At 45.4% G+C, this 15450-nt stretch overlaps 1 protein-coding gene across 2 annotated transcripts in view; it reads left to right on the top strand.

Annotated features, from left to right (window-relative positions):
- Positions 1-6347, top strand: part of MMP28 (matrix metallopeptidase 28) — a 31711-nt gene extending 25364 nt beyond the window's left edge. The window contains exons 6-8 of one of the 2 annotated variants that reach the window (XM_055001447.1): positions 1087-1236; positions 2501-2668; positions 4747-6347. In XM_055001447.1, coding sequence (XP_054857422.1) covers positions 1087-1236; positions 2501-2668; positions 4747-5129 — 701 coding nt within the window. In that variant the 3' untranslated portion in view covers positions 5130-6347. Of the gene's footprint in view, positions 1-1086; positions 1237-2500; positions 2672-4746 lie in introns of both variants that reach the window. The other variant, XM_055001448.1, reaches the window with a different exon arrangement.
- The last annotated feature ends 9103 nt before the right edge of the window (positions 6348-15450 follow it).

Below are 15450 nucleotides of genomic sequence, written 5' to 3'. Positions count from 1 at the left end.
CTCTGTCTTTTGGTGCTACACCTCTGAAGATGCCAGCCACAGCTGCTGTAGTCAGGAACTACAATGCCAAGACCACGGCAATACAGCCCGGAAAACCCACAACAACCATCGTTCTCTGGCCGTGAAAGACTTCGACAATACAACAGATTTATTATTATAAAAGTTTATTATTTATTATTATTATTTTAATCTATTTATTATTATAAATAGATACTGAGACCAGGCCCCTGCGGGATTTATTGTCTTTCCGCCAGGCCTGTAAGACAGAGTTGTTCTGCCAGGCTCATGGCTAAAGTTGGGCCTCTGCTGGCCTGGGGTGGGTGGGGGGAAAGGAAATTTAAACACCCGCCTGTGAAAACCTGTCCACCACAGTATACATGCAAAATAGTATAAGTCTTCCTGATGCTGTCACCGCACAATACAAAATGTTTTAAATTGTTTTTAAATGTTGTTAGCTGCCCTGAACCTGCTTGCGGGGAGGGCAGGATATAAATATGAATAAATAATAAAATAAATATTATATTTTGCTAGATTTTCACCCAAATTAAATATCTTGATGGCCTTGTGAATTAGGGTTTGTACAAGATTCTTTGTTTATATTAGTATATTTTTGTTGTTTTATACATAGATTTCCAAATTGATAATTGTCTGGTAGGGAGACCTTGTTATTAATGAGTCCTTTGGGGGGAGATATTCTAAAAATGGATACCATTTCTCAAGGAAATTCGTTGTTTTAGGGAAGTTTGCTGATTGTTGTAGTCTGTTATTTTTTCCATCATTAGTTGTTCCCATATCTTTGGGATTGGGCTTTTTGATTGGTGAAAGACAGTGGGAGAATCCCCTTTCAACCACTGAAGAAGTTACATTGGAGGCCGTGGAGCCCACATAGAAAAAAACTGAGGGAAAGAGCCTGCAATGAGAAGAATTGGGCAAGGCCAAGTGGAAAAGCTGGCAAGATCCAGCCGGGTGGGTGGGAACACTGTGTGTGGAGGCTGAACTCCTTTGCTGATGCTTCTCTGAGAATTTTTCCACAAGATAATTTTCCTGGTATCCAGCTTTAGATGTAATGTGATTTCTCTTTGGCAGGGAAGCCTCCCTGGGGCTCTACAGTCCAGCTCCCAGGGAAGTTATTTGCTCGTTTCCATGACTGGAGCCAGGATATTGAAGGCAGGGAACGGCAGGAAGGAAATCCCAGTGCCCATTACTGCAGGTCCTTTTTTGATGCCATAACCATAGGTAAGAGCTGGCGAAGCAGCTTGCCAAGGATTTCTGTACTGTAGAGGCAAAGGGTCTGTTGTGTATTGACCAGAAATGCCTCAAACCTGATTGGTGACATAACAGCCAATGGCCAGCCCTTAATAAGGGCCAATCATGTTCAAGTACATACTTGTTATATTGTATATAGTTATGCAAATGAAGGTATCCTGGAGTTGATAATACTATTGGATGTTGGTTAAGTCTGGGGCGGGGTTTGTGTATATAAATACTGGGGTTTGCTGTCCCTTGTGTGTTGTTGAGTTCTGGGTTAATAAAGTAGGTTGTTGAGCTAAATCACTCTGGCTGATCGTTTGGGCTGCAGGCTCAGTATTCAATAGGGTCTGTGCCAGAAATTTAGAAATACCAGGTTCAAATCTTGCCTCTTCTACAAGCTCACTAGGGAGCATCAGGCAAGCCATTCTCTCTCTCACTTTCAAGCCCCGATCTGAAAGATAAGGGTGCTTTACAGGGGGTTGTGTAAGGATTACAAAAAAGTACTATGAATATGAACACTTTCAAGCAGGGGTCTCCAACTGTGTTGAACCTGTGGGCACATTTAGAATTTTGAGAACAGGTCCATGTCGGTGCCACAGCAAAATGGCTGCCACAGAGACAGAGTGGCCAGGTCCCCTTACTCTCCCAATGTGAGGGGGGGGTTACCCACCACTTACCGTTAGTTTCTTCTTGGAAAATTCACCCTCTAAAGCAGGATTTTTTTCCGAAGGGAACTGATCTCTGCTGTTTGGAAGTCAGTTATAATCTCGGGAAATCTCCAGGTCTCACGCAGAGGTTGACAACCTCCAAAATGGCGGCTTTGGAGAGTGAACTGTATGGCATCACATCCCAGCTGAACTCCCTCCCCAGGCTCTGCCCTCAAATCTCCAGGGATTTCCCAACTTAGAGTTGATGACACTAACTGAGCAGTCCAAACAAAATCTTAAATCGACTGCCTTTGGAATATATTGCAGAACCCAAGGGGGAATATAGCTTTTCAAAATCCTCTAGAAGGTACCCAGTGTAGAAGCCATTGCTGAAAAAAGCTCTCCTTGCGACCACCATTTTGTTGCAATGACAGTTTGCCATCAGGGCTGCCGGCATCGCTTATTGTACCGTCACGGCAACAAATTGAGGACTGTAGCTCACACAAAGAGAAGTGGTCCATACAGTTTGATATATTGATCTTAATTAGAGAGGGGGAACATGATAGCTACCCTCTAACGTGCTTTCCATTTATCCTGTGCAGACCTGGAAGGCAATCTTTACATCTTTAAAGGTGGCTATTTCTGGACTGTATCAAAAGGAGGGAACACCACTGGCCCAGAGCTACTCCGGACAAAGTGGCCAGGGCTACCATCCACCATTGATGCTGCTGCCTTCTCAGAGGAAGATGGGAAATTCTATTTCTTCAAAGGTGGTTATGGTTACATTTGTTTGTGAGGAAGGAAATTTGTGGGGAGGAGCCACGGTTCACTGATGGAGCCTGCAGAAGGTCCCACGTTCACTTCTATAGCAGAGCTGGGAAAGGCCTTTCTGTGGCCGATATCTTGGAAAGATGCTGCTAGTCACAGTAAACAGCAGTGATAGGCCTGGCCTCACAACTAGGAAAACCGTAGAGCGCATTATTTTGAAGGGTGCCCAAAAAGCGAGAGGTGCTTCCTCTCCAGACCCAAAAGGAAGCTTGACATTAACTGCAGGGGTCATTTAGTAGAAAAAGAGCTGGAGGAACTCATTAGCATAACTCATTAGCATATGCCACACCTCTTGCCATCACCGGAAGTGTGTCATTAGTATGACTGATTTGCATGTGCCACACCCTCTGACATCACCTATTCTGGCTGTTTTGGACCCAATCCTGGCCATTCAGGGCCAAAATTGGGCCCAAAATGGCAAAAGGGGGCTGAAAATGGCTGAAAAGGGGCCCAAAATGGTCAGGATTGGGACGCTGATGAGTGGGAGAGTGATCCACCACCCATCAGAGGCCTGATCCAGGCTGTTTTGGCCCCAATCTAGGCCGAAACGGGCCCAAAATGGCCGAGAGTCAGGTGAGTGGGGGCACCTGACATGTGACCTCTTTGGGGAACTGCCGGAACTGCGTTCCTGCGCGTTCCCCCTCAAAATGAGCCCTGGTTAACTGGTTTCTACCAACTCCGTTATCAGCTGAGGGCCAAGCTACAAGTGACGAATGACACTTGAACAGCAAGTGTATTTCTCCCTGTTCACTTGCCCTCCACTCAATCCACTTGCTGTTCAAGTGTCATTTGTCACTTGTAGCTTGGCCCTGAGTCTGGTCTTCTATAGCTGCCAGGAGGGAACATGGAGGGCTTTTGAAGAGCTTATCTAATTTTATTTTTACATTACATTTGAATGCCCAGTAAGTAAACTGTTCATTCTAGACTTCTCACTTTTAGAACATAAAAATATTTCCTCTCTATTAAATTGGCGGGGGTGGGGACACCAAAGTCAGAGTTAGCCTAGTGTAGCAAAAACCTTAAATGGACCAACAGCCTGACACTCTACAAGGACATTTTTTATCAGGAGGTCACATTACAGAATGGAAGAGTTCAGTCCCTGGCATTTCCATTTGGAGGATCTCAGGTGGCAGAGGTTGTAACAGACCTTTCTCTGCCTGGAACCCTGGACAGCCACTGCCTGTCAGAATGGGCAGTGGTTGAGCGGGCTGGACCAACGGTCTGACTCCATATAAGATAGCTTCATATATTCATATCATGCCTGAGACCTGCCATTCTCTCTCTGATTTTCTCTCCTGACAGTTTTGGCAATTTGTAGATACTATGACCCATGGTAAAAACAAATAAAATTTAAAATCCATAAAGACTTCAAGACAATTTCTACTTAGAGAGGGGTCATAGAAGCATCAGTAGAATCTGGCTGGATCAGACCAGCATAGAAGTCAAAATCCTCTCCCTGTTTCCCCCTCAGTAATAGGCAAGCAGAGTTACAAAATAGAAGATGAAATTATTCAGAATTGAGTTCCCAACACTGCCTAGGCAAATGCTAGGAGATTTGGGAGGCAGTGCATGAGAGTGGAGATTGGGGAGGATATGATGTCACTTCTGGATGACGCTCTAGCAATTTCATTTATTCTCTATGGCAAAGACCATAAAGCCTTAGGGAAAATTCCTAGAGATTTGCTACAGAGGCTGTTTTTTCTCCCGCTCCTCAAATTCTCAAGAGTGGAAGACTGGGGTGGGGAATTCCCTGTTGGGCCCAGGCAATCAGGAAGCCTGTTTGAAACAGATGGAAAACTGCACTGATGATGTGTTTCATGTGCATAATTATACACATTTCTGGTTTTTCTGGAGAAGCCTTTAAATTATCTTGGTCCAAATTTTTTTTAGCATAGAGTAGGCACATTCTTGCTTTTCATTCCTTCCAGTGCTATGATGCTGCAGTTTTCAAAAAAGTCTGCTTTGATCTGCTGCCTCAGAAGAAACCTGACATTGCTGTTCTTTCTGTCACTCCCTACAGGAGGCAGGTGCTGGCGGTACGGCCCCTCCTTAGAAGCTGGCTTCCCCCAGAAGTGTAGCAGTACCGGTGATCTTCCACGCCACCCTGACGCCGCTCTCTATTTCCAGCCCCTCCGCCACCTGGTTCTTTTTAAAGGCCCCAAATACTATGTGGTAAATGAGGAGACCTTCCAGGTGGAGCCTTACTACCCCAGGAGCTTGAGAGACTGGGGAGGGGTCCCAGCCATGGCCAATGGAGCCTTGACTCATTTGGATGGTTTTGTATATTTCTTCCGAAATGACGGGTTCTGGAAATTCGATCCTGATAAGCTGCAAGTTGTGGCATCTGGGAAATGGGCTCCCCAGCTGCCGTGGCTTGGCTGTCAGGCTGTGGACCCAAGTTAGGCCGCAGCATAACCTTCCTTAGACTTGTCATGGCCAAAATCCAGATGTTATGAATGCCATTATGGGCCATGTTTGTGTTTGCTCTTGGTTTCTTATGGAACAGATAAAACCAGAAAGGAACTGGGAGCATTAAGCTGATGAGGTGGTAAACAGAGGAGAAACCCTAGTAAAGCAAAATGACTTGTGAAAACATTAAAGTTCATGATGTTAATTTTGAGTGTCGAATGATTGAGGCAAGAAGTGGGAGTGACTCCTAGTCTCTGCTGTGCTGACTGGAAAGGAAAGGGCTGGCATTCTGCCTCCAGCTGGCGAATAACTGGACCACGGGGGCTCTTTCACCTCCAAGCTACACCTCACTGTGGAAGCCAACCTTACTCTGAGAACTGCCAGATCCAACTTACAGTATTTTCCTGTCTTCCATCTTTGTCCCAGAACTGATTGCCAAGGGACTGGACAAAATGGCGGGCCTTTTTTATGGTTGCAGGTTGTCTTCTGTGACTTGAGTGTTAGGCAGGCTGCTGCTGAACTACTTGAACTTCCGTCTCAGGATCTCACTGTCTTTTGCCATGATCTGTTGTGTGGAACTGGCAGTCGCTGTTTGAATATTGCATGGCCAGTCACTTATTCCCACTCTTCTACAATATTTGTGCCATTTTTCAGAACTCTTGTCTTTTATTTGTCATTCTTATTGTGCTTTTGTACAAAGCGTTGAGTGATCTTACTGTATTCCCACACAATCATTGTATGAGGTCGGGATGGATTGTGGAGTGCTCAGACTGGACTATTGTAGATGACTTCACCAATGATACTGATAATTCATCAGGTGATATACCAGAATGCCTTGAATTGGGGAAAAAAAGTATTACTATTAAGATCTTTCATTTTGTAGCCAGACAGAGCCACTGCTCATATTTTTTTTAAAAAAATTGTTTGTTATTGAGTTCTGCAATTGCCTATCAATTAATTAATGTTATCATTGAGGATTGTTAAGCTGCAATGAAAAGGGAGAAAAAAACTTAAGACCGCAGTCCTAAGAAACCGCAAGGGCTCTTTGAATGTCTACATAGTGTAGCTTGGTGCCACAATTTGGTGTGCGTGTTGCTTCTTTTAAAAATTGCCACAAATAAGGTCTGTAAAAAAAGACAGGAAAGCAAAACACTGAAATGCAGTGGATTGTTAATATTAGTGATTCTAGAGTAAACAGCTGTTTTGAAATCACCCTGAGTATATGACTGACATTCAGCACCCAAACGTTTCTCTGAGCATGGCATAAACTTCTAATGCTCCTTGGTCATGCTCCTTCTGAACCCATCGTATTAAACAATCTTAGGAAGGGAAAATGTTCTAAAATGAAATGGACCATGAAATGGACCATGAAATGGAAGGGAAAATTTTCTAAAATGAAATGGACCATATCATGTTAATGGATGAAGTCCAGACTTTCCCAGACTCTTGGTCCTGATACAATGTATCTGGTTCCCCCTCCTTCTCAATATTTGGGTCTCTTACTCTGTTCCTTTCCCACTATGGCTGATTCCGCACACATTGGATAATGCACTTTCAATGCACTTTATCAATTGTTTGAGGTGGATTTTTTGTTCCGCACATGAAAAAATCCGTTCCAAATGATCTATAAAGAGGATTGGAAGTGCATTATCCAACGTATGTGGAAACAGCATATGTTTGGAGAAAAGTACATTCATTTGCACAGTTTTATGTTAAGCAAAGGGCTTTGGAACCGCACTATCCATTCTTGGGACTGGGACGTATTATGTTTCTATTGGTCTGGGGATAAATTCAGTCTGTTTATAAGGCTTGCAGGCCCCCAAACTTTACTTATAGGTCAATGCGATTTCCTGCATCTGTTCTGCATCTTTTTGAGAGCGGGCACTCAGGGCTGTGTGCATGCTTGTGATTCTTGCTGAACATGCAAAATGTGATATTGCTAAGCATAGAAATTAGTTCTCTAATATCTGTCTTTTTTTAATGACCTAATTTCTGGTTCTTTTGGTTGCAAAAGTAAATCTGAAAGGATTATAACACCACCAGATGAATTCTCAGAAGCCAGAAGAACTGCTGGATCAGATTTTTGGTGCCTCTACAGGAGCTCTATTTTTATTTATTTCCATTTAGTGCTTCCCGAGATGTAAAGGCTAAATCGTTTTGCTGCTTTTCATTTTTGAACAAAAGGCACAACTAAATGAGGGTTTGATCAAATTATATATGATGCCAAGAAATTGGATAAAGAGAACTTTTCTTTCTCTCAAAAAACGAGCCAATGGACAGTAGGTTACAAACAGGCAACAGGAAGTATTTCACATGATGTCTAGTTATCTTATGGAACTCACTGCCACAGGATGTAGTGCTATTAAAATGACTTTAGAAGGGATTAGATAAATTCATGGAGAAGGATCAGTCTAGTGGTGGCTATAAGCCATGTCAGATGAATGAAATGTCTGTGTTCAGAGGCAGTATAATCTACTACGATCTGGGCCGTCATCACACGGCCATAAATTTAGCGCCAAACTAGCGCCATCTCCCACTGAATGCTCCCCTTATTCCAGCTCTCTTGCGATTTCGCCATTCTCCCCAATTCATGCTTTGTGACTCTTTATGTCGTCTTTATCCGCTTCCATGTGAATGCCCTGGATCGACTATGAACGCTTTGCACCACCAAAACGCTCACTCTCCCCGATCATCTGTCTCACCTAACACTGATTCTCCTGCCCTACACTCCCACAAGCCCCAGCGCAACCCACAATTAAGCCTCAAAGTATTTTTTTTTAAAAACGTCAGCCTTATAGCGCTATAACGCTATTCTGCCATGGTCAGGAAACCTTTGCTACTTATCACGGTTGGCTTTTGGGTTGGCCCAGCACAACATTGGTATAATAGAAGAGTAATATAGCGCAAATATGCGAAAAAAATTTTTTTAAAGGGGGCAGGATTTTTAGGGCCCTGTTTCCAGAGGCACTTTGACTGACCGTCGAATTGCGCTTTTCCCTTTTAATGTGACTGACTGGAAGCGCAAGCAGTCATCAAAAGATGGGAGAATCCATTCTAATAACAATAACAGAAGAAACGACTTCTAGTGCAAAACTGACGAAATAAGGGCCCGTGTGACGACGGCCCTGGTTATAAAGGAGACATTCATCATCACCTCTGTGCCCTGATCTGGGGCTTCCTAGCCCCTATTGGAACCAGGATGCTGGACTAGATGGACCTTTGGCCTGATCCATCTCTGCAACTGTAACCCAAAAAAAGGTCTGCATGCTTTCCAGGGATTGGGACCCATCGAGCATGTCATTTACTGTGATGCAGAAAAGTGATAGGAAATCACATGACTCAGGAAAAGGGGGAGCCGAAATTACGACTTATGGGAGGGACTGCAGCTCAATGGTAAAGCAACGGTTTGGCATGCAGAAGGTCCCAGGTTCAATCCTGAGCACTTCCAGTTAAAAAGGACCAGAGGCAGCGGGTGATGTGAAAGACGTCTGCTGGAGACCCTGGAGAGCTGAGTAGTCAAGACTGACCTTGATGGAGTGAAAGGCCTGATTCGTACAAGGCAGCTTTGTGTGACTTGAGGAAAGGGCTGTGGGTGGCAGATCAGGAGACACAAGCACAGGAAATGCAAACCGAGCAGCAGGAGGTAGATCATAAAGAGGAACAAGCCAAGGAATGGAGCCATGGAGGTGTCTTCTCTGCCCCGAAATTACTTTACCTTCTCATCCTTTGGCTCCTATCAGCTCTTTGCTCTCTGCGCATGCGCATGATCAGCAGATCTGCTCAAATGACAGCCAGAATTACAGCCCCACAGGGGGGTTGTGGGCCAGCAGCTGAGGCTCTGGGACCCCACCGTCAGGTCCTGACCTGTGGGTTGAATGCTCAGGGGTCATTTCGTAGAAAAAGAGCTGGAGGAACTCATTAGCATAACTCATTAACGTATGCCACGCCCCTTGACAGTGCTGGAAGTGTGTTATTAGCATAGCTGATTTGCATATGCCACACACCCCTGACCTCACCTATCCTGGCTGTTTTGGACCCAGTCCTGGCGATTCAAGGCCGAAATTGGGCCCAAAATGGCAAAAAGGGGCTGAAAATGGCCGAAAAGGGGCCTAAAATGGTCAAGATCAGGCCACTGCTGAGCGGGCGAGTGATCCACCACCTGTCAGAGGCCTGATCCGGGCCGTTTCAGCCCCAATCCAGGCCAAAACGCCCAAAATGGCCGAGAGTCAGGTGGGTGGGGACACCTGACGTGACCTCTTTGGGGAACTGCTGGAACTGCGTTCCTGCGCGTCCCCCCTCAAAATTAGCCCTGTGAATGCTACTGTACTGGGGAGGCATGGTCTTCCAATTGAGGGGGCAGGTTGACTTTAGAGTTCGAGCAGATGGAAAACAAGTCAGCTTGCCAACACTAGCCTGGCGATTTGGGGGAGGGGGGCGGGTGCCTGCAGAAGGTGGTGTTTGAGGAAAGGAGGGGGGTGAGCATGGATGTGATGCCACAGAGAACAGCCTCCGAAGCTGCCATTTCCTCCAGGGGAACTGATCTCTGTAGTTCTGAGACCAGTTGTAATTCCAGGAGATCTCCAGGTCTCACAGGGAGGCTGGCAATCCTATGGTCCAGGAGGTGGAACTAGCTTCCATCTCTCCAGCCGCAACACATCTGCTTTAACCACCAGGCATCAATCATTTCCTGACCCCTTTCTCCACGTCAACTTGTTATTCCTATTCCTCCTGCCTAACGCATGAAGCCGGGTGTTTGCTGTCCTTTCTCTTTCTTCATGTTGCGACATGCCGGTGTTGACCCTTGTCGGCCCCATATTGACAAACAGCTTACAGCCTCCTTCCTGGGACGGGAAGTTTCTTAGGTGAGGCGAAAGCACACTCAACAAGGTGTTTGGCCGTAGGCAGGGACTTCGAGATTGAGGGTGGAATGTCTGTTGTGTGCTCCCCTGTTGCCAGAAAACCACATGCCTGCACTTAACAGTGCCCCATTTGCAATTCAAATCAAGAAATCTTACTGGATCTCTGGGAATCTGGATTGGCCTTAATTAGGGGAATTCCTCATGTGGTTTGTTTAACCTTTTGTTTCTCATATTCTCAGACCTACTTGGTTCCTGAGCAAGATTCGAGTCCAGTATCACCTTAACAAGATTTCCAGGGTGTAAGCTGTCTGACAAAGGTGAGCTTGACACTTGAAAGCTCGTCCCCTGGAAATCTAGTTGGTCTTTAAGGTGCTCCTGGATGCGAATCTTGCTCTTCTACTGCAGACCAACATGGCTAGCCATGTGAAACTTGGTTCCTGAGGTGCCTCACAGTTGAAAACATCTTAGAAACACATTTTTTTTTAAAGTCAGAGAAAGATTAAAAGCAACTTAAAAACACCAGCAAAGTTAGCAGTACTGAATAGTTAAACAATAACTACAAACGCGAATGCCAAGTACAACAGAGGCACTTTTTAAAAAGCCAACATGTAGCAGAACAATTAGAACACGTGCAGGTCAACAAAATACCTGGGAAAAGGAGGCTTCACATGGCAATAAGTGAGGGCATACAGGGAGGGCTTTCTGCAATTCAAGGTCACAACAGAGAAGCCTCTGTCCCTTGGAACCATCCACTTTACTTCTGACAATCACAAGGCCTCTGTAGAAGATCCTAATTGATAGGCAGAACTATGGCTTAGTGGTAGAGTATTTGCTGTGCATGTAGAAGGTCCCGGGTCCTAGACCCAGCTGTCCAAATCAGGCAGGTGCCAGTTCTTGTTTGGCCGCATTATCATCTCACAGCACTTCCATTGTAACTGAACTGAACTGAGGGTCATCCCCCCTCCCCTCCTTACCATCCATCTTTTTAAAAAGTGAGAACAAAATGCAGTTTTGCAAATGCACAGAGCTGCTAGATTTGCAGTTTATTGCTAGTCGGTGAGACACCTTAACTTCCTTTCCTTCTTGTATTCACACAATTGGCGACCAGTCATGTTCTTTCACCTTCAGAAAATATCTTCCTCCTCAACCTCACAGCTACTTTACTTCCTCATCTTCCGGGTCCGCCATGGCAGTCGCATCCACAGAACCTGGAATAAATCCCCACCGACACAGAGCGCGATCACAATTCATCTAGTCCAGCATCCTCTTTCCAAAAATCACTGCCAGTTATTTCTAGGAAAAACGTAAACAGCTCTCCCTTGTTATTTGGCCCCAAGAATTGATATTCATGGGTATTCTCCCATTCTTAACAGCGGCTAATAAGAAAAGAAGAAGAGCCCTTGTGGGTCAGACCCGAAGCTGAGATCAGCATTCTGTTTCCCAACCCAGGGGACCACCCTGAAAAGCCCCAAAGTAAGGTATGAAAGCAACCACCTTCTTTTGTTACTGATTCCCAGCCACTGTTATGCACAGCTAAAGGGCCCCTGAACATGGAGGTCCCATTGAGTTATCACAGCCAACAGCCATGGATAGCTCAATCCTCTTCCATCTAAATGAATGGCTATCACTGTAAAATAAAAAAAGAAGGATTACGCTATCAATGTAATATTGACTGAAACCTTTGGCCCTATCTGGGCCTCCTGAATCATGACCCTTGCCTGCCCTTTGTTGATGTTCTCTTTTAGGACTTTCCTGTCATTTTATCCTGCTTAAAAATTGTTCTGAGATGGGGGTCAAGAAGATGGTAAGGATGACACAGTTTTGGGAGGTTGAATGTTGAGGGGCAATGAGGGAAAATATTTTAAGCTTTTAAAGGAAAAGATTGGTAAGTTTTTCTTTCTTTCTTTCTTTCTTTCTTTCTTTCTTTCTTTCTTTCTTTCTTTCTTTCTTTCTCTCTGTCTCTCTCTCTCTCGCTCACTCGCTTCCAAAAGTAGCCTGAAGGCTTCTGGTCTTAAATTAATGTTGCTCGGGAACAATACACCTCTTGTAGTCCCCCTCAAACCCTGCCCTCCTTAGGCGCCTCTCCAAATCTCCAGGAATTTCACAACCTGGAGTTGGCAACCCTGAGTGGATGGCATGTGTTCCCCAGATATAACTTTCTGCATGGAGATCATTTGTAATCCCAGGAGATCTCTAGACCCCACCCGAAGGTGGGCAATCCTACTGCTAGGCTATACTACCCTTTCTGGATTTCTACTTGTCACGTAGCAATGCAGTCCAAGTTTAGAACTGGGGAGTTCTGAGAACAAACTTCCAGAAAAATTATGAGCTGAGCTCAAACTGCTGTGGCAACTGGGTTCGGATCACAATTCGTTCATCCCCAGCTCCAGCCCTCAGTGCTGCGGCAACTGCTTCCTTTTCACACCTGCTGAAATTTCATTGGCAATAGCGGCAGCAGCAAAAGGACAGCATTGGTGGGGGGAGACAAGCCCCTCCCCCAGGAAAGTTTTGTTTCTCAGGCCTTCTGGGTACTTAGGACAAAAACTGCTCCTTGGAAAACGGAACCGAACTGAAAATGAATTAACTCAAGCCCAACTCATATCAAGGCCCCCAAATTAGCTCATATGAAGTCATTCTAAATACAGCCTTGAGAAGGTCATCTATCATGAGGCAAAAGTAGGCTTTTACCACATGGGATCGCTTCCCTCCCTATGTTCCTCCACAGCAGCTTCACTCATCTGAACAGGGTCTCCTGCAGGTGCCAGGCTGCATATGGGCAAAATCAACAGCAGCCCGCACATGGCCTTTCTCTGTGGTGGCCCCTATCCTGTGGAATGGCCTGCCTGAGGAAGTCAGAAGAGCCCCCACTCTCCTGGCTTTTCGTAAACAATGCAAAACCGAACAATTCAAAAAGGCTTTTTACTCAAATGGGAGGGCTGTATTGTAGGGATGGGGTCTCAGATGCTTTGCCAATGAGTTAGGGACCATAGACTTCATCACTATTTTTGCCTTACATGTTATCTGCTGCTGTAAATATGTACTCCTATGTACCACCAGTGCTCCATGTTGTCTAATGTTAGTCCTAGAATTGATTATGTTCTGCTTCAGTATTTTTTCTACTCTGTATTGGATTCTTGCTAATACTTTGTCTTTTAAACTTGTATCTATTTACCCTATGGCATTGTTTATGGAAATGCCCTTGATATAGTATGGAAATGTACTTGACATTGATTGTACTAATCTCATGACTTTTGTTCCTCGAGTAGATGCAATGCCAGCTAAAAATGAGCATGGGATCCTTCCCCCCACCCCCCAAATGGACGTGCCATGTTGGGAAAACACTAGCCCTGTTGCATTTGTACTCATCATCATAGAGCCCTTAAAGGACCACAGAGCCAGAGGGCCAAACTACAAGTGACAAATGACACTTGAACAGCAAGTGTATTCCTCCCTGTTCACTTGCCCTCTGCTTGCTCTCCACTCGATCCACTTGCCGTTCAAGTGTCATTCGTCACTTGTAGCTTGGCCCTGAGTCAAGAACAAGGTGGAGGTAGGTCTAACCCAAATGATCTCTTATTTCACTAGCCAGCCAATGGCGGCATTTGACCACTCAGTAATCTTGTCCTCAGGGTATCTTACCAGTGCTGAGAGCTGGGCTGATTATCCGTGGTGGACTTTCTGTGCTATGATGACCCAGGAGTCCATGCTCGATGAAAGCTCGGCTGTAGTGCAGTTTCTCACATTTTCTACAGAACATAATCTCACAGTCCGGGCACATCTTACCAGACGATTTTCTCTCAGAGCGACAACACACCGACTCCTGCTGAACTTGGTTTCTGGGGTGGGGGGGAACGTAAAAGTAAAATGACCAAAGGGTCAAGAATACCATCTCTGCAAAGTAGGCTGCAGGCTAAACTAGGAGCAGGGCTAAGACATCCATGAATGGATCTTCTGTGCCTTTGTTTTCTAAGGAAAGAGAAGCTGTGCTGGGCCTGGATTCAGCTCAAGGCCACAGAGTTGAGGGGAGAATGGGCAAAGAAAGAGAGCTTGGCCTTTTCATTTTCTCTTCCAAGACTATGGGGTGGGTCAGTTGAGAGCCAGTGTGGTATAGTGGTTAAAGTGACAGACTGGGATTTGGGAGACCCAGGTTCAAATCCCCGCTCTACCATGGGATTTTAACCTTCCTCACAGGGTGGTTGTTCTGAGGATAAAATGGAGGAGAGGAAAACGTTGTTAGCTGCTTTGCTTCATTATTGGGGTGGGGAGTGGGATATAAATAAGAATAAAATACATTGGAGTTATGAGGTAAAGCTGTCAATACTCCCACTCTGAAGGGGGCACCTGATTTTAAGGAGGGTCTCCTGGCCTTTCTACCTGTCCCCCAGCCAGGTCAGCCCAGACAAGACGGACAAAGACAGCCAGTTCCAAAACCAGTTGTCTTGCTTCTGTTCTTGTTCCGTGCTTGAGGTTGGAAGGACGCAAACTGAGTTCTCCACCGTGGCCTCTGTCTCCGCCGTCCCCAGTTCTTCTTGGGGATGGTGGTCTTCTTTTTCTCTCTCGTCCTCTTCTGGTCTGCTTTCAGACATTAGAAATGGAGTCAAACCTGGAAAGAAAATGGGGTGAGGATACCTTTAAGGGCTTGAGAACTCGTGTAGTGGTCAAGAGACTGAGCTACGAGTCCAATTTATGAATTTCATAGTTGCCAAAGACTCACTCAGTGGCCTTGGGCAACCTACCTGCTCTCATTCTCATAACCTCCCCTCCCAGATCTGCAATATGTGGAGAATAACTGGAAATAATTTGAGAGCCAAAGTGGTGTTGCAGTTTAAGTGTCAGATGACGACTCAGGAGGCTCGGGTTTGAATCACCACTCTGGCATTGAAGCTCGCTGGGTGAACTTGGGCCAGTCATTAGCTCTCAGCTGAACCTACCTCATAACGTGGTGGTTGCGAGGATAAAACAGAGGAAGGGAAGAACGATATTGTAAGCTGCTTTAGCTCCCCACTGGAAACAAAAGTCGGGATAAATAAATAGAAGCAAACAATTTTCCTGAACCCTCTGCTAGGGTGGTTAAGACAGACTCTTTTCCACCATGATGCAGAAGTCTAGCGAAAACAATCCCACCCAAGACCCAAGTAGGTCTAGGAACAGACCCCTTCCAGTGGCTTTTGAGCACCTTGGCAAAAAAGGAAAGATGCCACTGGGAGTTATTCCTTGCCTGGGATTTATCCGTTGATCTCCCAGAATGCCTCACTTCAGTTGGGTAACTGACGTAAGCCTTTGTGACATCAGATGGCTTCTGCAGGTAAGTTTTGCAGAGGCAACGTGGGCCATAAGTCAGCCAACTGCTTCCAGACTTCCTGAGAGAACTGAGCTCGCCCATGTGAGAAACAGGATCAAGATTAAATGGACCATTGCTCTGATCCAGCAGGGCTTATCTGGCATCCATATTAACA

The sequence above is a fragment of the Eublepharis macularius genome, chromosome 17 (genome assembly GCF_028583425.1).
Source record: "Eublepharis macularius isolate TG4126 chromosome 17, MPM_Emac_v1.0, whole genome shotgun sequence".
Classification (NCBI taxonomy): Eukaryota; Metazoa; Chordata; class Lepidosauria; order Squamata; family Eublepharidae; genus Eublepharis; species Eublepharis macularius.
The sequence above is the reverse complement of the archived record's forward strand: the minus strand, read 5'-3'. Positions and strand labels throughout refer to the sequence as shown.